The sequence below is a fragment of the Poecilia reticulata genome, chromosome 7, assembly GCF_904066995.2.
Source record: "Poecilia reticulata chromosome 7, P_reticulata-male-v2, whole genome shotgun sequence".
Classification (NCBI taxonomy): domain Eukaryota; kingdom Metazoa; phylum Chordata; class Actinopteri; order Cyprinodontiformes; family Poeciliidae; genus Poecilia; species Poecilia reticulata.
The window spans coordinates 8,791,019-8,814,572 of NC_088836.1; the positions used below are offsets into that span (position 1 = coordinate 8,791,019).

Here is a 23,554-nt window from a genome sequence, read left to right on the forward strand (position 1 = left end):
AATGCAGGCTGTGCAAAGAAACCCCAGAAAAATGTAAACGTCTCACAGAATGTTGTAGGTTTAAGGCTGTAAGATACTAGCAGTAAAGAAAAACATGAAACACCATAACTAAGAGGCTGGTGCCATGTACAGAAACATCTGTGTGGAATATGAACTGGAGATGCCTAGGTCAAAGTGGGAATCACCTCCCCAAGGTGGTGGAGAATGACCGAGCCAAGATCCTTGGGGACTTTCAGATACAAACGGACAAAATGGCAATGGGTCAACCATGTGATCACTGGTAAGCAGCAACGGACAGTCGTTGTGATAATGTAGTCGTTCAAGTGATGAAAACATCAGAAAAAATGAGAAACTGGAGAAATGCCAAGGGCTCAGGGAAGAGCTAGAAAGAGCCTGGCAGGTGGAGGCAACGGTATTGGCCGTGGTCATCGGAGCTCCAACAAATACCTGGAGAAACATCCGTCATCGCAGTCCAGAAGAGCACAATCCTCAGACCAGGTAAAATAAGGACCCAAGCCTGAGATGAAATCTCTCTGTCTCTATATAGGTGAGAGAGCAGTTGTTTTTTACATTCGTAAATTACATGTTTCATTTCAAAATGCACACTTTTGGGAAATGATGAATACATTAGAAACAGTAGTGGATTTTGTGTACATGTACAAAAATGTGAAAAGTTAAAGAAGTGTATACATTTCTCTACTAATCAGTTTAGAATATGTGTGTGTCTGTGTGTGGTTACTTCATCTTTCCTCACTTTGTGAGATTGCACCACTGTTTCCAACGTGCTCTGCATCACTTCCCAAATATGTGCATCATTGTGGGGGAACATGGTCTAATTTAGCAGAGACAAGGCAGCTTTCAAAGGCAAAATGAGTCCTAGCCAATTCTCAGCAGCAAACACCCACAACAGCGGGGAGCAGGTTACTCCTGCATCATTCCAGTAAATTATTCACCAGAGGTATTAAAATCCGCACAGTGCAGCTGACTTCCTCGGCTTTGCAACAGTATATGAGCTGAGTGCATTAACAGGATGCCCTTCATTTCATCGAGCTTGTTAGAAATTGTAGTTTGTAACATTTTAAATGTGCATCATTAAGTTACCCTAGATCATTGAGAAATAAATCTATCGATGTCACAAAACTGGCTTGAATTTATAGATTAAAGTTGGACTAGATACATGACAACATGTAGATTTATTAAACCCTGTACTAACAAAATAGCAAGGTAGAATTTACATGAAGATAAAAAACAGATTACATAACTAATATTTATCTCTAATGCTGAAAACAGGAAAAGAGTGAGTAAATCTTGATATCACGAGATTTGTGGCACAACTCTGTCAGAATCTGTGAAATTACAAATGCTCTTCATACAGTCTAATCTTGAGCTATTTTACAAAGAATAATGGACAAAACATTCAGTCTCTCAAAACACAAAGACACAAGAGAAGTACTCTAAAAACTCACATAGCGTCCCATAAAATACAGTGAATTTCCAGGTGTAACGTGACAAAATATAAAAAATGTCAAGGTGTGTGAAGACTTCAGCAAGGCTCTGTATGCTTGAACTCAATCACTCCCTCCATTGTCTTGAGGATATTCAAACCGTTTAGCATGTTTTGTGTTGAAATGTCAAACATGTAAATGCTTGTCGTTGTTAAATGCTTGTGCATTTCCTTTGGCATGTATGTGAAGTTTCGGTGAGATACCATGACTGTGCGTGTGCATGTGTGTGTAAGGGAACGGGGGTGGAAATCTTACGACATGTGACAGCTGGTGGGCTGATGCCAATGGGGAAGGATGGAGTAGAGAAGGAAATGACTGTTGCCACGGTAACGCCGAGCTGGAGTGGCTGATGGTTGGGTAGCGTGAAGTAGCTGCCAGCTGAGACAGTGAGAGCTGCGGAGAAACAATGCAAACGACTTGCTGTTATTATTATGATTAACAACAGCAGCGGTAAGAAATGCACTTTGTGCCAGAGAGACACGTGCTGCCTCAGATCACAACAACAGCCCATTACTCTTTAACACTTAGAATCCCATCAGACCTCCACACCCCCACCTCCCCCCCTCTCCCGCCTCCACACCCACAAGCTTGTCTTTCCAAGCATGCCCAGGTTACAATTGTTTTTCGTCTCCCTTCTGATACTGAAGACATGTGAAAAAGATTACAGTTTTTTTTCTTTTTTTCCCCCAGTCACAACTTAAAGATTATGTAAAAGTGGCATCGGGAACACACCAATAACTACTAATGGGGGATGCTTCAAGCTTGATACAAAGCGAAAGAGCACCACTGCCTCTCTACTTGTAGTCTACGTGATTCATATTTGCTACTAATGAATCTTAATTGATTGCTTAAGTAGATGCTTTTTAATTGTTCTCGTTTTATCAGCATATTTCCTCTCCTCTGCTTCCAAGTGGTCAATGGTGTCGCAAATGCAAATGAACAACATTAAGTTTATTTCAATGCTCTCTTCGTGTATAAAGAGCAGGAGAAGTACTTCTAAACTAAGGCAAACAAAGACACTCCAAACTATATTTTGAAAAGCAATTTTTCCCAACTTACTGACTGAATTTAAATGTTGACCATTTGATCTACTGATTGAAAAAAAAGGTATTTAATAAGAAACAATTCTAGAAAGATCCATTCACAACAGTCAACAAAGTGATCAACCAGAAGGTAGGTGTATCAATACCTAAATCCACAAAAAAAAGAAGACTGAATGGAAGTAAATACAGATACACAAGCAAATCTGTAACCTCAAGAACATCAGGGCTAGATTGGACTTTATTAAAGAAAAACATCTAAAAAACAACAGACATGGCAGAACATTTTTGGAAAAATAAAACCATGGGCAACATCTACCAAAATGATGGCAAGAAGTAGCATGGGGGAAGGAGTGGAACAGTTCATGATCCAAAGTAAACCATATCACCTCTAAAATATAGCAGAGGCAGTAAAGTGGGCTTGAATGTGCATTGCTGCCATTGGCCCTGGGACACTAGTTTATTGACGATGCGACTCTGGACAGAAGGAGCTGAATGAATTTTGAGGTATTCAGAGATGTACTGTCTCCTTAAATCCAGCTAAATGAAGTCAAATTGATTGGGCGGAGTTTCAGAACTCAGACGGAAAATGACCCGAAACAACCCAGGAGTTTATTGAAGCCAAGATGTAGACTATGCTTACAAAGCAAGTCAGTCACTTGATCTTAGTCCAAACAACTAAAAGCCACAGCAGTAAAAGCCTATAAGGTCATTAAGCAGAAGGAAATTCGACATCTAGTGACCTGCATAAGACCAAGACTTTAGGCTTTCTTTTCCAGCAAAAGATTTACAACCAAGTACTAGAAATTATCATTTTACGTTGAATTATTTGATTTGAGTCATATTACTTTTGAGCCCCTAAAACCAAGATGTTGCATATAAACACATGCTTTATTTCCTCATATTTTTTAGGCAATTCTTTTGGTTTAACCCACAGAAAGAAAGCATAAACTCTGCTCTTCAGCTGCATCTTAGTTTGATTATTTTACATTCATTGTGATGTCGATTAAAAAAAAATTTAAAAGTCGTCGCTGACCTAATATTTATAGACTTGACAATACATGCTTAATCAATGGGCAAAAAAAATCCCAAAATACTATTTAAGCTTTGAATAAGGTAACTCTTACTAAATCAAAAATGACTAAGGAAAAAAGTTAAAGATAAAGTTAATCAACAAATATTTTGCTGAATTAAGTTTCAAATAACACTGTATACCTGCAATGTTTCTTAGCTAAAAGGAGGCAAGCTATGAGTTCTATATTTAAAACTCTTAAACCAATGCAGCACTGCATTCATTTACAGCTATATTTTAAATATGTACTGAAAAAAATACACTAGGAATCAGCGATTTTCTATCTAAATTTGCTTCTTAGCAACTTTACAGGTCATTGTTTTATATTTTCCTAAGATGAATTGTTGCACTGATCAGTCTGTCTGAAAAGCTTTGCTAAACTGATATGCCATCTACGGAGAAAATAGATTAAGGAGACAACAGAAACCGTAACCTTCGTATCAAAGAAATCCACTGTTTCAAAGGCTGAATTTACCATTTAACAGGGACAGCTTCCAGAGCTGACACAAGATGCTGCATCACAGCAAGAACATTTACAGCTTCCCCTAGCGGCCTAGTTAAAGGGATCACTTATTTTTATAACTTGTTGCTTAGCAATACGGCCATCGCTGACAACACAGAGAATGTTCTTATAGGCCACATTAGGCTTGACAGGAGTTCACACATCCTCTCCATTTCACATGGAGAGTGCTCCGGGTTTAAACAGACATTTAGCTCGCTTGCCTAACACCCATAATCAATACTGCTGCAAATAAAACATCAACAACTTCAACACCTTTTTACTGAAATCATCAGTGCAACCTGCAACCACACTTAGACATACGTTGTCTGCAAAGCAAGATGAGTGTTCTGACAGCACATTTGAAGGAAGCACAGAACCTGAGCTGCAGATAGTGGAAGCTGAGAACAGGTATGCTTTAAATAGAAAGGAATAACAAACCACAGCGGCGTGCGACTTTCAGAACTGCTTTACTGACTGTATGTTTTCAACTTCTCAGTGAGGTAATCAATTTAAATGCTTCCTGTCTGCTGCATTTTATTATATGGGATGTTGATATTTACATATATTTTCCAACCTAATAACAACAGATAGAGCTAGGTAAAGATTACTGGTATTTTTTTGTGGAATATGTGGAAATGCAATTATTGCAGGAATAAGCTGAAAAACAAATAAAAATAAAAAGGTCCACAGAGCCACTTGCTACGATTGTTAAGTTAAACGACGTAGAAAGTTAGGATGTAACTAAATGGAGTTTAATGCTTATGAATAAAGTTCTGAACTTTTTAAGATTTTATAATTTGAGGGATAATATTTTTACTTGGGCCCATGAACAGGAAGGGTTACATTTAGAGGCATAATAGGACATGCTCGTTTGGGAAAATTATGGTGAACTCATCGACATATCGATGGGTGACCCCATCAAGCTTTATGAGCCATGGATGTTCCCAAACAAGAAGCACAGATTTACCATCAGTGTCCACTACAGCTGTTAAGCTGGGTAAGTTAGACTGTAGAGGTAGCGCTATTAATGGATTCCAACCCATAAATATGTTTAACAATATAGCCTTATATAGTTTATGCTATAATCTACAGTATAATAGATTACACATAGCTATAGAACTGGCACAACAGGCATTGATACAGACTGAGTGGAAAGAATAGATCACAACAAATGATATGTTACAGGGCTTATTGTGCCCTTCTAAAGTATGAACAGCTGTGTTTATGTAGAGATTGAATAATTCACAGCTGGACTTTATTTTCTGATTAGGTGACTATTAATGCAGTTGGTTGCACTGGATTTTAATTTGAGATATTTAGATTTTTCCTTGGTACCATATTGAATGAGTACCCAATAAAAAAAGGGGAAAAAAAGAGCTTTTGAATTTGGTCCTAAAAAGCAGTACTTTTAGATACAAATGTACCTTTAAAAAAAAAACAAAAACAAAAAAAACTGAGATTTTAAAACAAAGTAGTTTGGCACAAGGTGAATCTTTTTTGGACACTTCTGCTTGCTTTATTGAATGAATTATAGGAGTGTCACAGTAACCTGTGCCACAATTGTTTGCAATTATTATTTTCAACCTTTCTTGATTTTCCCACCTCCAGGTTAAGTTAGCAATTTTTTTTACTATTCATAGTTTTGAAGATGTGCAAGTAGTTGTTAAATCTCAGCCCACAATTTGATACATGACTTTGCAGATGGAGGCTTCCCGTCTTTGATGCAAATTTAAAGGTATGAACAACAGAACATAAGTATGATGCAGGTATTAGAGGAAGAACCAAAACAATTTATTTTATAGAAAGTATGTTAGCAGATGAATTTGTTAGAAACTTTATGCAAAACAAACTTTATGAAATGTGTCTAGAGCGTCGCACTTTATGAGTGGGCTGTGTGCAGATCTGATGTAAGCATGTGTTTTTTTGTGTGTAACTACACAGCAGAGGGATTTACTGTGTGTGGCTACGATGAATTCTCTTTTAAATTTTATATATGCAATCCAGATAAGGATGAATTTATAAAAGTGCTGAAGAAAAAGTGGCAGAGAAAAGTCCAAGCAAAATGGAAAGAGACTAATCACGTCTGGGAAAACTGAAGAAATTAAGGAATATTTGAAAGCAAGTTCTAAAATCAACAATGAAGAAAATAAATAAAGACATAAATGTAAAGTTATGTTTTTATATTTTCCCATTCTGTATTTCATCTTATAAATGAACAAGTATATATAAAAAGATCAGTTTACATTCTCTGCTTATTTGGAGAATCAATCTTTTATGCTCATCATTTAGGCATAAGATGTACAGGACTAAAATGGGCTGTTTTGGTCACCGAGATGATGGTTAAAACATCCACACATTTCAAAATGCCAAAAGTGTGAAGGCCAGGGTAATGTCACAAGTCAGGTCCTGCAAGTACCGCTGAGCCGAAACCCTTTTTACAAACACATGCAAGTGAGTCACTGTGCTCTGCACATCGAGGGTGTGAAAGACAGAAGACAGACCAAGGATGAAAAGATCTCACACACACACACACACACGCACACAAGTCTACACACGCACACACATTCACACACACATGGCGACATGAAGATCATATGAGGCCAAAAATATGAGCAGATGATCTGCTTGGCTGTAAGGGCACACAGGCTGAGCTCACAACTTTGGCAGTCAAACCTATGCCACAACTAAATGCCCCACTCAACCCATTCTTAGAGGCAGCGCTACCAAGCTGAGCCAATTTGGGTTTCTAACAAATTCTAAATGGTGCCAGTGGAAGCGTCCAGTTCTCTGTGTGAGCTTCTAAAATTGCAACGCTCAAGAAACACAAAGCTAACCCCAAACATATTCATACCCCTGGCAGATTTAAGTTTAAAGTAATCTTTAATATTTGACTAAAATATTGACAGTTTAGATTGGCCCAGCCAGAATCCCGACTTGAGTCTGACTGAGAATAAAAATTGAACTGACTCTATAATTAAGTTAATAAGAGGCAGAAATAAGTTTATAAGACTGGCAGAAGCCATCATGATGTAAAGTTTGCTAAATATTAATACATTAAACACATTGCTACTCAAATTTTAAGCTCTCAAATTGAAACCCCCGTAACATAGTTGGGTGTAAATATGTCAGCACTCACAACTCTCAGGCGCTAATTTAATGCTGTGCTTGGAAAATAAATGCTGATAGTTAAAAATGATTGCCAGAAAGTGACATTGAAGGAGCTACAAAGCCTTGGAAAAATTTCTCTTTATTGTAGGTATGTATGAAAAATAATCTAATGGAGGGAAATACTATATGATAAAGGATTTCAGTAGAGCTGGGATCAAGTCATTGTTTTGCATATCACAAGTAAGTCTCAAGACTTTCCACTCAAATCCAAAATCAGGGCAAGTGTTACGTCTTAAACAAGTCATTTGACGAATTACAGAAATTAATCTGACTAATAATAATTTGGAGATTCAAAAAGTATTTTAAAATGTGTGTTCAACCACCAGAACAACCAACAAGAGGTAGTGAACTTTAAGAATGTGTTAATATTTTTCACAAGAAACACTACTGGTTGGAAAAAGGAAAAAAAAAAAAAAACAGAACCAGATTTTAGGGCAAAAGAATTGTTTTGTTTTTTTTTAAACCAACTACATTACAAAACTGCTTTCATGAGTAGCATCAGATTCTTTAAATGTCAAAATTATTCATGCAACTGTATAGAAATAAAGCTCATATTACAAGTCATTATTATGATCACGGTGTTGCTATTTGTCAGCTTGGATGCTCCACATTTGTTAGTAGTTGAGGCTTAAAGCACTTAGATTTGTCGTGTACACATGTAATGAAGAGAGCTTCATTACTGGGTCTACTTTTACTTAAATCACTGTATAGCACTTTAAATGCACTTTTTGCACTTTATGAACAAGCACTTTATTTAGCACTGCACTTTAAGCAGAGATTTGTACATAAATAGCAATTTGCACACAAAGTTTTAATGGTATTTATTGAGTATTTTTAGTAATTAGCATGTAGCCTTTTGTTCTGGGCTCTGCACAGCTGCTCGTCATTGGAGAGTGAGCTGGTTGCCTGTGGAGGGAGGATAATTGTTACTCAGAGCAGTGAGCTACTGGTGGGTAAAACTGAACAAATGTGTGTGCATAATCTGTAAAGTGTGGAGTGCTGATATTGAGTGACTCACCTGTCTTTTCTGTGTCCTCTCCAGGGTGTTTGGGCAAATACTACCCCGGGGGTCCAGACACCATTTATAGGTTCTGGGAGAGGCCATTGAAAAGTGTGGGGAGATAATCGTTTATGGGTTTTTGTGGTGTTTCATTTGGTGTAGGATAAAATATGAAATATTTATAAAAAGTAAATTTAAATGTTTATATTTATTAAAGTGTATTTTATTTAAATAGGTGGAGATTTGTTAAGGGAGATCCCACTGTGAAGTGGAAGTGGTTGAGTCCAACACAGCTGAGACTATTTAAGCCTTCAGTTTTCACATGTGAAGAGAATAATTATTGTCTGTGTATTGATGCTGTGAGGAGAATAAACCCACTGCTGTTACCACCTGACTCTGCCTCCTGAAATCTTCATCATCGTAAAATCCAACCGCAAAACGGCCGCCTTGTTACAACACACAATAATCAGAAGAAATCATTCAATCTAAATAAGGGAAGTACTGGAAAACCATCTATCTAGCCATCTGTGTGTCAATACAGTTTTGTATTTGCACACTAATACTTGGATTAGAAAGACTGGGAAAACTAGAACTACGGAATATTATGAAATTTTAACTATAGAAATATGTAGGAATCATACATAGGAGGTGAAAGACAACATTTTTCCACATAAAAGATTGATTATCAAAAGTTAATTTTACACCTGAACATAAAAATTCAGTGCCTTCTGATAAGCTTCGGTTTAAAAAATATTTATACAAGAATTAGGTTACACCAGTTTGGGTTTTGCAGACGGAGTTGAGAGAAAACAAAACTCAGCTGTGTCCACTGGGTAACACACCTGTCACTCAGTGCAGTACAACCCTTAACAGTGATTAATTTGACCAGGGCAGAAACATGTTTATTTTTGCACTAATGCTGGTCATTTTTCAACTTGGGGGACCAACGGGAGTTCTTAGGCCTTCTCCAGTGTCCATTTAAGAAACTGCAGTTTTTGGTATTTCCATATTGGTTTCATTTTTCACATGGGGAAGTTGTTACTTGGTCAGCATTGGCACAGGACAGGACAGAGGGCCCAAGGGGAGACCTGGCAGGCAGGAGGATTTGGGTTATTGATGATGAATAATTTGAGAAGAGTGCAGGTACAACACACCATAGCAGAGGAAGAGCAACAAGAACGGGTTGAAAAGCACAAGAAGTTCAAGCCACTGTCAGGCATCCTGTGGAACATATTGGAAAAAGAGTTTCTCTCCGGGAAAAGTAGAAAAAAAATGTCACAGAGGTAGTATTTGGAGAGAATGTTAACCCCTAAACTGAGACGCTTTCACAATTTGTTCTGAATTCTCAAATGTTCCGGCTCTAGCACCATGACTTCCTCTGGGCCAGGTGTTTTAATGAGCCACATCAGTGTTCATTTGCCTCTTTCCTGAACATCTGCATGGGAGGAAGAGGCCGTAGCATGAAATCAAGGTTTCAACGGGAGGTCTCAGAGATAGACATGCAAACAATAAGAAGGGTTTAAGCCAATCCAAAGAGGGAGTCCAAAACAAAACAACAAAAAACCACACACAAAAAAAAAGAGTTTTAGTAACATGGAGACTAGTGGGGGTAGCTGTAAGAATGGGTAACAACTTCACATATGAGGAGATAAGAACATTAGAAAAGGCTGAAATATAACAAAAATACATTAAAAGAGCAAACAAAGATGACAAATCTATTTTAAAAATAGGTTTAAATAACCACGGTAACCAAGATGACACCATCTTTATCACTGAGCAACAATGTGTTTTCCTACTTCATGAAATTCTTGGCGTCAAATTGTTTGTGTTCTCTTCCTGTTTTCTCACCCCCCACCGGTGTAGGCAGATGGCTGACCATCCTGAGTCTGGTTTTCCTTCAGACCTTCTGATGTAAAAAAAAGGGAGTTTCCTACACTATCACCCAGTGTATGCATCCACAGCATGGGGAGTATGGTGAAGTTCATGAAAGTCGCAAACGTTGTTTATTCTTGCCAGCTATGCTTTGCTAAAACCCATCGTCTTGAGTTAAACAAAATGAAAAAATACAATCAACTTTAATTTAAATGTATATGAACTTGTTAGCTCACTAGTTTCACATTAAACATGATTTAAATTAAAATCTAAATGTACAGTTTTTAATAACCACAAATGAAACTTGTCTCACCACTATATTTTCTGTTGGGGTTTTTTTTTTATGGCAAATCTTCAAATGTACTCTACAGCTACATTGTGCTGAAATATACAGCACCTAGTAGAAAGTAACCCTGGAAGAATAGGCATTAGTGGCAGCAAAAGAGTTAAAGTTTACCTTCCAGAGTTAGGTCTGATCAATAATCTGTGGTAAAACTAGACAAATTATATTGGCAGATGTTTTCCATCTGAATGGATGTTATTTTACAATAAATGAGCAAACTGTCAGTCTACATGCTAATCTGGTAAAAACATAACTCAAAATATTGGAACAAATGTACTTCTTTTATGAATTATTTTAATAATTTTGTTGATCACAATTATTCATGACTATCACTTGAAATCCCAATAAAGGATACTTGTGGCTGTCAGGTGACAAAATAAATTCAAGGTGCTTTAACAGAAAAACTTTCAAGCTAATGGTCCTTGTAAGATGTGAACATTGAAGAGAATCAGTTCCAAAAACACACGTTTATAAAAACTTAAAAGTTTCCCTTCTATATTTATAAGGAAGTTAGTGAAAGAGCTTCAAACATCAAAAGGCACAAAAACAATTTGAGCTTTGACTCACAGAAGACTTTTGTCTTTATTCAGTTCAAACGGTTTTCTCTCATAAATTACAGTTTAGCTCCATGAATGAACTGAGAGATTCTAACTCCTTTACATGGAAGAATAAAGGCTGGAAAGCAAAGAGATTTTTATTCTGAACGTAGAAAAGCAACCTTCTATTCATCTTTAGCTTACAAAAAAGGATAAAGCAGCACAACTAGTCTCTGTGAAGGAAAGGAACTAAAATTAGGCTGCACAGAGTCGGTGCCAGTTGCCAAACAAGCCCATGCCAAGTAACAAAGTAGAACACAGCTTCACCTTCAGCCCACTGACTACACGACCACCTGGGTCGGCAGAACATGAACGCAACCCTGGAGCCTGACCGCTGCCCAATGTGAGAACTCATGAGAGAAATAATCATCAACAGAGGCAAACAAATGCCGCCATCATTCCAAATGCAGCCTATAAATAACACAAAATCTTTAGCACCGTGGCAAATGGAGAGCGTCAAGGATCAATAATTTATGCAAGCAAGAAGAAAGTCATCAGGCTTCTACAATGCCAGCAAACAAGACAATGTGCATGGAGCTTGTTTAAAGAGGTGTGTCAGCGGAGGATGTTGCAGATTAATCAACGTTTCGGATCCCTGTTGAAAAGGATGGGGGCAATGTTACGAAAGGGAAAATGTTTGTGCTGCTCTTCCCATGTCAGGGTTTTTGAAAAAGTGGGAAAAAATGCGGCCAAGTCATGCTGAATTAGACAGAAGTGCGACTTCAGTGATCAACAGCTCAGCCTCACACAGTGTTTTTCTGTTTCGTTCATTTCTTGGAGGACCTGGATGGCCATTAGATAACTCTTCCTGCTCTGGATACTAAGAAATGATAGAATTACTAATTGCTTTGTCACTTCTTGATTTACCCAGAAATATACAGGCGTGGACTATGTTTGATTGGGCATGAAAATTGCAACATTTGTTGCATTTTCAGCTGGTGCAGTTTGCTTTCACACTGCACTGTATCACATGAACCAAACCAATTGAAAAACTGAGTGGTGCTGCACCAAGAATGACTTAAGGAAGTGACACAAAAACCTCCAAAGAAGACATGAGCACAACTTTCTTCTTCACAAAATCTAAACAAAAATAGAGTATTTAGAGGTTGTAGGATTTCTCTTTTGTCTTTGGTAAAAGACTGAGCTATTTCTCCCCTAGCGCTAGACTACAATGTTTGTTTTGGTTGTATTTACCCAGAATGCCCTGAGCTGTATCCCACTTCCTGCTTTTGGAGCAGTCTCCTGTACGCTTGCATTCACACTGCACCAGAGTTCACTTCAACCGAACAGAGACCTAGGTTTTTAAACGGACCAAAGTTCGCTTTTTTGGTCCACATCAAAGCTTGATTCACACCTCCCAAAATAAACCAGACCTTCTAGACAAACTAGAGTTCAGTTAAAGCTGACTTTAATTGAAAGAAGTCTGACATTTAAAACAGGCTGAATGCTGAAACGCTTGATGTCTCAAATATATGGTTATGGAGTTGTAGAACAATTGCCGTCACACCTTTAATTCCAAACCACATTAGTAAGAAGAAAGAATTCTGCAACAGCTTTCACTTTTATTTCAGTTTATCCTGAGGAAAATATGCTACTGACAATAACATCTTCACCTGAGAGATTGCAGTTTTGCCACCAGATTTTTTACTACTTTTTTATTCCCATAAAAAGTCAGAAACAAATTTGAAGGATTAAAGGGTTACGTTAAACTACAATTCAATGCAACTGAAAAACAGCACAATCTTAAATGTGGTGAGAGCAGCATTTGAAATGACACTCAAGGCCAATTTTTCACCAACGTACTTTTAACAGATTAAAACTGAAGGTTTGCTAACTCTTTGTAAGACTGGCTGCTTATGATGGTGTTTTTGAATTCAGCTTGCGATTATCCTGAAATTGTCAGAAGTGGTCCCTAATTTTTCTTAAGTTTTTCCCCCCTCCAACAATTTGTATTAACAGCTTATTAAATCGACTTTTTCTCTTTTATGACATTATATTTCTTTATTGAGGCAAGCCTAATTGCTCCTTTTTTTCCTAAATAATAGCTGAACTCTAACCTCAAACCCTTACTGAAAATGATCTTGTTAGCTGCAAAGGGAATGTTCAAGAATGTGATGAAAGACATGAAAAGAAAAAAAAAGTGAAAATAATCTTTTTTTTGTCTAATATAATTTGAGTCAGTACATTAGAATAAATCATTTGGGAATTAAGCTTAAAAATTTGGATCCTCTCGAGAGTGAAGAGTGTATTCAGTTAAGCACCTTTTCTTAATGTCCCTTAAGAGCTGCCCAGAGTGACCACAGACGTCTGTTCTCGGCTGCTGGGAGCAGCTCACTTGTGGAATCCCACTGCCCTGGAAGCTTAATCAAAATAAGGTCGATTTGTAGAGTTCAGGGGTGCAGCGCTGCTGTGGCTCGCAGCCCCCGCCGGTTCAATTTAAAATGAGTCGACAAACTGACCCACTTCTTGCCCAGGGAGCCGGCATTGAAACAGAGCTGATATCGTCTCTTCTTCGCTTGGACTCAACTGTGGTACTGTGTGCATGCCTGTGTCCTCAGCCTCATCCTCATAGAGAGAGCACCATTTATCACAACTCCCAGTCCCCATTGGCACTTCCACTCTGGCTGAAGGATGATGGTTACGCCCCGCAGCTCAGCTGAGCTCAGGCAGGACACACAATGTACACAAATCAGCAACACATATGTTCGGAGCATATGGTTAGTGTAAAGTTCCTGCTCAGAACCGGATAGTAGAAGCCGTCTGAACTCGCACTCGATGTCGTGGAAGGATAATCACGGAACAATTAAATATATTACAAAGTTAGAGAGGGATTGATCAGTACTATATTAGCTGCCTGTGGGAAGCCTCTGACATAAACAGATGCTAATGTGACATTTAATCTGATTGGATGCAACTAGGCGTGATTATCATCATCAGTAATTCTCCTCTCCCCCCATCCTTGCAAGGTTTCCGAGGTGATTCAAGTGTTCTGTGACTGACACAAACAGACCTTTTGTTGTCGTTCATCAGGAATAACATCTCCAACAGATATGCACCCACACACTTCTGTTATTTCCCCCTCTGCTATGTGGCTGCTGAGTATTTCAGAAAAACTCTGCTGAATATTTTGACATCCACAATGTTCCCGGGTGCTCATACAGGTGAAAAAATAAAAGACAGAAATGTTTGTAAACAAGCCTGTTCTCAATTGTACCTCCTGCTTACAATGTTGGCAAACCCGGGGCAGATAAGTTATTTATCTTGACATTTAGCAAAATTTATAGGTTTGACCTGCTATATTTGAGGACAAACAAGACAGTGTAAGTGTGTGTTAGCTGAGATTTATGATCCTTGTCTACACGACATGGGAAAAAAAAAAAACACAAAACAAATTGTAGTCTTGCATAAAGGCTGCTCAACGAGCTTCTGGCTCCAAACAGGAATCATTTTATAAGTCTTGGCTAAAGTACATTGTTGAACAAGGAGACCTAGGGGTAGAGGTTTTTTTTTTTTTTTAACTCTGTCATATATGCTATTTGAGCTGAAAACAGAGATACTGCAACTACCGTGTTTCCCCGATAGTAAGACACCCCCGATTGTAAGACATGTCAGGGGTTTCAGGGGGGTTGGCTAATATAAGCCGTACCCCGAAAGTAAGACATATCGGGGAAACACGGGGGTATTGCCGCCTCCCTCTAATCTAGCTGCGCGCCGCCTCCTGCCCACGTCCGCACCGTCCCCCTCTCCATACGTCACCGCGCCGTCCCCTGCACTTGTCACTGCCGCCTCCTGCTTAAAATACGGTAATACAATACTGTTCAGGTTGTTAATAAATGTTAATTTTATGGTTAAAACAAAAAATTCGACAATTTATTTCCAATATAAGACATACCCCGAAAGTAATACATAGTGGGGCTTTTGGGGATAAAAAGAAAGTAAGACATTGTCTTACTTTCGGGGAAACACGGTAATAAAAATGCCTTAAACACTCTCAAGATATTTGATCAGTTCCTGCATTACTTCAGGTAGAAACTACAACTACATAGTTACGGTTAGCAATAAAAGGTCCTTGGTTAGGTTTAGATTATAAGCACAGTTATAAGGACGGTCAAATAACTTACCTTCAGTTGTTAGAAAAGTGCTACATATATATCAAACATAACTTGATAGAAATTTGACTTCGCAATTTAACAGCTCCTGCTCTTTCTGAACACTCCACCTTCAGCACGTCGTCCATGATGTCGTCTACGACCATTCTTAGGAGCACTGGACTGAGATGTAGCTCAGCAGGTCTCATATGTACATATTAAATAAAATACTTTCCCTTAGAAATACAATGATTTCCAACATAAAAGTGAGTTGTATGATTCAACCAGACCTTAAATACCATGTTCACCTCCAGATGTAACAAGTAATATTAGAAAAGGACTGCAGGAAGTCTGGGGAAATACTGGGTAATAAACGGCCAGTGCAAGAGCTTCTGGATATTGTGGGTGACCTTCAAGCCTTCGGGTGCATCTTCATGAGAAACTGTCATGCTGCTGTGATCAATACAGCCACATAGGCGCTGGAGTACCTTGAGCTCACGTGACTTAAGGTCAGCCAAGTTTGTTAGTGCCTCCAAAGCTCTACCCTGAATGTGTATTACAAAGAACAAATATATCAACTCAGAGAAGCTCCGGCTCTAATACAGCAAGTCACATCAGTTAAACAATGAAACAATGAACATGCGGTTAAAGGACTCGCCATTTTAGTTTATGGAAAACAAGCATCTGTTTCAAGGTGCTACCGCAACAAAAATCATATAAATCATACACATATCATTATGAGTGTGGCATATGATTACAGATTCATCTGGTAACTCTTTTCCCAGTAGGTCTGTCGTTATTTCAAGAAGACAAGGCTGGACATTTTGCTGTCTCACCAACTTTTGCGTCCAGATATTTATATATAATTGTGTAGGACACCATAAAGGAGGACAATATTGCTTTAAAAAATTACCATGAAAAAAATGTGTAAAGAATAAAACTAGCTGGAGTTTTGGTTGTTTGTTTTTTTGCACAACACTAATTTTTATTTGTGAAAAAGAAAACCACAAATAATTTTCCTTCCACTTCACAATCATACACTACTTGGTGTGTGTCTACCAAATAAAAATCCACTGAAATATAGAAAGATTTCTTGTTTTAACTTAATGAGTTTGAATACTCTTAAGGTACTGCATTTCTCTTTTTTAAAAATGTGCAAAAAGTTGGCATAACAGATGGATGCTGTATATCATGTGACTCCATAGCACTAGCATATGGATTGTAATGACTAAGAAGGTGTCTTACCCCGGGGCCTCGAGGGGATTCAGGAGGAGAGGTGGGAGTGATCTGTTTTCGACCTGAAAAACAAGCAAATTAATAAAAAAAAAATTTAACAAATCAAACTTGCCAACTTCAATCCTAGAAAAGTGATGCTTTTCATATTGTATTCTTGCAGAGGTCTACATTTACAAGTCACCTGACAACACACCAGATTTTTCAGTTCAGAGTTTAACAAGTTGAAATAACGGCGCTGTAGTGCCTTCTGCATGCTCTGAGTACATCGAAGGGGATTATTTTATAGGTTAAAGATTTAATGGAATACGAGCTAGTGAGAAAGAATTGAGGTTAACTGTAAAATGTCATCTTATATAAACTGCTTCTCTACTGATTGGATTTGAAGCAATCTGGCATCCAGAGGTATATGAATAAACCGTAACATTATGTACCGAATAACCCGGGCAAAGTAAATAACTCCACAGAACACTTGAATCCCTCACTATTTTCAAACATGACAAATCTATCCAATTTCACACAGATCAAGAGCCAGAGTCAGATTTAGACAGCTCGCTGAGTTTAAAGAGTAACAATGCTTCCTTGAGATTTTTTTTTGGTAGGTAGCCATGGCAATGGTGAAATGAAAGGCGTTCCAGCATCTCTTTGTCCTCCTCTCCAACTCTGCCTCACTCTTTATGCTGGGCTTCACTGGCCTTTTGGAAATTGCTTCAGTTGCCTGCGGTGTCTTGCTGTAGCTCCCATCTGTTCAGACTGCATGCATACAGAGTGGACATGTTATGAGACTGGCTGGCTTTCTCTCACAAATTCGCTATGGCATCAACCCCCCCGGCAACCATTTTCTTTTTAGGGGCTTGCTGTTTTCTCACTGTTATACTTTTGGAGCCCGTGGAGAATTTGATTCACCTCGTTAGCAGGACTGATGTGCAATTGGCCGTTTGTTTGGGATCAATGAGTGGCTGTCGTGACAGCTGAACAAACAGCTCTCCACCCAGAGTTGGACAGTTGTTTGCTTTACGAGAGGTGGGCTGCATAAGAGTAAAACACCAGGGGGACATACAAGGAACGCATTTAAACACAAACCCCTCGAATCTATCCACATTCTGTCATGTCATAATCACAAATTTAAATTTATTCATCTGGACTTTAGGCAACAGACACAAAGATGTCTGTCACATATATCCTGCCCTTCCTGAATTGGAAGGAAAGGATACATGATTTTCAACTTTAAAAAGAAAAAATAACAGAAATATTAACTTGTAGAGAACTTTTGTGGAAAGCGAATGACATAACTGCATCGACTACGCATTCATTAAGAAAAAAGCTGCCAAGAGGCTGATAGGAATTTTGAGGGAGTTAGAGCTCAAGTGAAAAAAAATCTGTCAAATGGACAGTGCGACTTATTCACTCCCCATATCTGGAGGGACCGTTTGGCCTAAAACAAACACAACCCATAAGTACATCACACCTTTCACCTAATCTGACAGACCGGGCAAAGGCAGCAACATTTTGAGAATTGACAAAGTGGAAACACTTTAAATCTCCTATATGACTTTGAATCCCTCTGATCTGGAGGAGTTGCAGGGATCCACAGCTCAGGCATGGGAAATTTGTTAATAGGACAAGTGAGACCTACATGGAAAAACTATGTAAAGGAGGAAGATAATTCAGTACACTACCCTCAACAAAAAATCCACACAGTGAAACATTGTGGAGGCAGTATCAGTCTTTGGGGAAGATTTTCGTCAGCAAGTGACAAGAGAATTAAAGGCTTTCAAACATCCATCTGTGTATAAGCTATATGCTGCTTTTTACTTGGTGATAAAATTACTGAAATAAATGGGCTTTTCAATAATAATATTGAATGGACCTGTATATGTTAAAACATCAGAAACAAATTAATGTAACTGTCCAGACAAGAAAATAGAATTAATTCAAATCTATAAATTCTAAATTTCAAGACCACAAAGGAAGTAAACGCATTATAAGTCCAAACTGAATGTAACACGTCCTCTACAGTCACAGAGGAGATGTGGGAGATGTCTTATTGTACATAAAGATGACGGTGTAGCAAAGAAAGGAATTAATAAATCCATCAGAGATCACCAACATCAATCAAAAGAAAAATTCATAATATCACTCTTCTTTGAAAACAAGCCCAAGTCTTCAGTCTCCTTTTGTGACTCTGTAAAAGCACTTGAACGCTGATTAAGATGTCATCAATAGATGCAGCCAAAAGCCTTCTCTGCACTCTTGTGACACAAGCCCTGATCAGCGCTATTCTTCTCTCCTGAGATAAGTAAACAGTCTCATTAGGAGGGAAATAATCAATTACCCAACCAGGGTTCACTCGAGTTCCTAATGCGTCGCTGGGATGGAGTGGCTGCGTAACCACACTTTTAAATCAATTCACCGTTAGAATCACAACAAATCAGCAGTATAGCCTTCGATAAGACACGCAGACAGTGGCACATCATTTATTCGCGGGTATGAGCGGCCACAGAATATTTAATCAGAACTCGGTTTTAGCGGGAGACTTCTTTAAAGCTCGGGATTCAAAACTTCATTTAGCAAGGATATTGTGGAACCAACGTGCTTAATTCGTCGGGGCAGAATGGCAGCGCCCTGCCTGGGTAGGAGAAATTCAGAAGCATCTTTTTTTCTACCTTGCGCTGACTGCGGTTCATTCAGATCTGAATTGTGTAAAAAAATAAAATAAACAAATGTGTCGCATTGTCAAAATAAAATATTAGAGTAATGTGATAGGCTGGAATTGATAAGAGGTCAGAATGTTCAGCTGCCACTCCAGTGAATTCTTCAGCACATGGCTGCACCTTGTGTCAAACAGCCTCCGACTGCAGCTGGTGACAGCAGCAACGCTCTACTCTGATGCCCTGCAAACTTGCTGCGGTGGCACATGAACCGCTCCTCCACCTGCACCGGCCATCCAGCTTGTAACAGAGGATTTACAAAGCAGAACGCCTCCAGAAGACGTCCAGCTGGTCCGAGTAAGTGAAGTTGCAGGCCAACCATAAGATGAGGGACTCAGTGGCAGATTAGTGGTTTTGAGGAACGTCACCACAGTGGCCTTGCTGCTTCCAAGAGGGGGAGAGAGGGAGTTAGTTTACTGCCTGGCAGTAAACTACAAACTAAGTAGCACTGGTGGTTGTGTATAAATACTAATAAATGGCTCTATAAACAAGATGAAAGAAACATTAAGTACATAAATGTGAATTACTGAGAATGAATTTGTGAATGCTTTAGAAAATCTCAAAGTTTAGGTAAGAATCTACAACCTAATGGGAAAACTCACAGCCAGTAATAAAGAAATACTGAAGACAGCTTGAAATGTGATCCTTCTTAGGATTTTGTCTTTCTTAAGAAAATGTAATGTCACCCTCAATTAATGAGCAATGATAGCAGGAAGGCAAGGAAAAAATATTTTTATAATTCTTCAGGAGAAATCAGCTAAACTTGGCAACAGCGGTTCAAATCGGTAAATATACAAAAAAAACAGTGTTTATTGGTGCATTTTACCAAGTGGCTAGAAGAAAAATAAAGTTCAAGCTTTAAGAAGAAGAAGCGTTTCACTTTCTTTAAAACAATGTTTTCTTACATCATTTATCCTGTTACTTATAGAGTAATTAATGTGACCTCAAAAAGTCCTCGTGAATTAAATGAGGATATTTACTTGGTGAAGGTGATGATTTCTGACGTGGCACATCCTCCTGCTTAGTCCTCAGAGATACCCTGGGGCTGGATGGCTTCTTTTCCAAACTGGAAAACAGCCAAAATCTTATCACATCCTTTGCCTCCGAGCGTTCCTTAAGAGGAGAAAGTTTAAGCCATGTCAGTGCCCAAAAAGAGAAACGTTAAAAGAACCCTTTCACTCCAGTTAAAGGGAACAGCACAGATTCTGGAGCCACTTAAGGGCTGAAATCAGTGAAACAGCAAACATACAAGAAAAGGACACTGTGCAAAAAGTACTTTGAAAAAACAGTAATAACAACAACTATGTGATAATTGACAGCATATGTGTGGAATATCAGAGAATCTTAACACTCTTTCTTTGTTTAACTCTCGTTCTAAAAGGGAGAAACTTCCAGACAATTTTCAGTCAATGTGATTAGAATATTTGGAGCAAAGCTTTAAGCTGTCATCTTTGTTGAGATTTGACAATACGGACAATTCACAACAAAAATAGTGGGGTTTTTTTGTTGTTTTTTTTCCCTAGAGACAGCACCATCTTGCAGTTGTCCAAGAAAAGCAATTAGTCTAAACACCTTTCTGTACGTTTTCAGACATTCATATAATTCCCTTTGAGCTTTTGTGTTACCTGGACTGTGCTTGAAGCCGAGACTGCAGCATTGCTGTGAGTCTGGACAGATGCCTCTGTGCTGTAGACCATCACTCCAAGAGGATTTGGCTTTGCACCTCCTTGCAGAACGAGCTGTACCTCTTTGCCTTTCCAGTGAGCTGGCTCCTGGAAGGGGCACCAAATCCCCCAACGAAGGCACTGCAAGAAGGCAGCTCTGGATGTGGAGGTAGCAGATAGCTATCAGAATAGAAAAAAAGAAAAGAAAAGAAAATTCACACTGTGATACTTACCCAGTTCTGCTTAAACTTTCACCTGGAATTAGAGTATTTGTCTAACTATGTAGGATTTGGAAATTTTACAAAAAACACCCCATCATTAGGGAAAAACTATAACTTGGATATTAGGATGGGCAAAACGTTGTCTAAACTTTGTCTCCATTGTTTTCAGAAGCATTGGGTTTTTTGAGCGTGCAGATGTAAATACACTGAAATGTACATAATTGTCATCACACAATAAATGTGCGGAACAGAACTATACAGAAAATGACTGTTTTAAGTCATTCACATGTTTTCCAGTGATATATCTGGTCACTAAGAAGGAGTTTTGCTGTCCCTTATGCTCATGGCTAACAGATCTCAATGACCTGGATTAGATATTGTTATGATGAAAAAGACTAAGTGTACAGAGAAAAATTTACATAAATATTAATCATTGCAATAGTTCACAATAACATCGGAAAGCCATTTTGTCAAAAAATCATGCAGCCCTATTTTAACTACTAAATATAGCACCTTAAATAAAACTACTTGAAATACAGACAGAGTTATCACATGGTTTCAGCTGCTTTGCTGTGTATTAATCTGGTTTAGAATCAGGGCTGTTCTGTTTCAGACATATAAAGAATGGAGGAAAAGTCTTGTGCTTTAAATCACCCACAGCAGAAACATGAGATTTTGCCGAATTGATTAAAAAACTGAACCTTAAACTATTACAATCAATCAAATGTGAGACAGTATATATTATTACCCATACAGTACAACCTGCAAGTCCTTGTTAATTTAGAAGAAAGCGCAGCATATTATGGTTCGCTGAGGGAGTACAATTCTCCTAATCACAACTCGTATGCCTCATACAAAAATCTGATACAGCGGATCATTACTCATACAAATGCTATATTTAATCTAAATGTCATACAGAACCTTTAACCAGGTATAATATGAAAAACAAGAACTGCAGGTAATAATTTAGAATCAATTTTAACAATTTCTACCAAGTGACCACGGAAAAAACAACTGCAACAGTAAATGATTTATCAACTTCTAAAGCTTAGGTCTTTGGAATGAAAAAAAACATACATTGTAAAACAACAAGAGATTGTACTACTTTAAACTAAGAGCAAAATTAAAATTTAAAACTGTTTAACAATTAAGCATAACCCAGTGAAGAGAGATAACATTATGAAGAAGCTAACTGATCATTTTTATTGGGATGCTGTTGTAAAACTACATTTAGCAAGCTATGAGTAGAATGTTATATGACAGTAGAGTGCAGGCTGGGACGTTTAGTTTATCTATTAAAATTGAAATAATTGTTAATTATACATTTTGATTGAAATTCAAAATGCAGTTCTTTTAACTCAAGGTTATGATAAAGTAACTCAATCTCAGTATAATGTAGGTTACCTACCTACATTATACTGAGATTGAAAACCAGAGGCAGAAAAATGTATTCCAATGGTTGATTTCCAGTGAGCTTCGTGTGAAGAAGCCCAAATGAAAGCGACAATATTGCCTCCACCGATTGATTTAATCCATTTCCACACAGCTCTGTATCCCCTTACTGAGCCAGAGAGTCATATCTGATGTACTGTGTTTCACTGGCGGTGCACAGCAGGAGAGCTGGAGCGGCGTATGACACCACAAGAAAAACTGAAGGGAGGACCAAATTGCTAAAAGAACAAGTTTGTTTGAGAAGAGGTTTACTGGTGACTGAAAGCTCACATCAGCTGTTTGCCAACACAAGGCCAGAATCATTCCTATCCCATTGTTTTCAATGCTGAACAACATTTCTGACTCACTGGCTTAGACCAGAATTAAATTACCACGTAACCAGACTAACCAGTCGTTCTTTTTTCTGGAGTTCAGCCAGTCACTCAGGTCTGATTGAAACTAGTGAAATCAAGCCAAAAATGCACTTAATCAAAGTTGATTCAAGACTTAAGGGGGAAATTGACTATTTTAGACATTACCATGTTGATCTGAGTAACCTTTGCCATTCATAGATAAAATAATTTGAATAATCATTTGGCATTTTTTGTAGTAAGGTTGGTCATCTTAATGTAGTATTACAATCTGTTTGATGGTCTGAAACACGTATGCATAACAAAATCAGGAGGGGGAAAATACTTTGTACTGTAAGTCCTCTGAAGTTGTTTTTTATTATTATTTCCAGAAACTTTTGTTGCCTTTCAAAAATCATCCTTTCAGCTTGACAACAACACTTATAATTAATTTAGCCACAAGAGGTCCTTACGAGCTAAACAAAAGCGACAATCATGTTGTTCGTTGTTGCGAAGACTAACGAGTGCGATCTCTGCTGAGGGCAGATTCAAAATGTCAATTTATTTTGCATTATGCAAAGTAATCTTGCTGACCAATTAACAAAGCCCAAAGTCGAGTGCTCGGATAGGTTAATGGAGCTGACATTTTGAACAGTGCAAGGAATACTGCACTCCAGCAGGGACGCAGCGCTCAAAATCTAAAGGTTAAAGAGATCTGAATATTCGCTTTTAATTATTATGTAAACAAACACCTTATA

At 38.2% G+C, this 23,554-nt stretch overlaps 1 protein-coding gene across 5 annotated transcripts in view; it reads right to left on the minus strand.

Moving 5' to 3' along the window:
• nphp4 (nephronophthisis 4) overlaps positions 1 to 23,554 on the minus strand; it is a 185,780-nt gene that overhangs the window by 82,024 nt on the left and 80,202 nt on the right. For 4 of the 5 annotated variants that reach the window (XM_008413093.3, XM_008413092.3, XM_017305947.2 and 1 more), the window contains 4 exons: positions 20,756 to 20,974; positions 20,111 to 20,243; positions 16,432 to 16,484; positions 1,761 to 1,898 (listed from right to left, as the gene is read on the minus strand). In XM_008413093.3, the coding sequence (XP_008411315.1) occupies positions 1,761 to 1,898; positions 16,432 to 16,484; positions 20,111 to 20,243; positions 20,756 to 20,974 (543 nt within the window). The remainder of the gene's footprint in view (positions 1 to 1,760; positions 1,899 to 16,431; positions 16,485 to 20,110; positions 20,244 to 20,755; positions 20,975 to 23,554) is intronic. The other variant, XM_017305948.2, reaches the window with a different exon arrangement.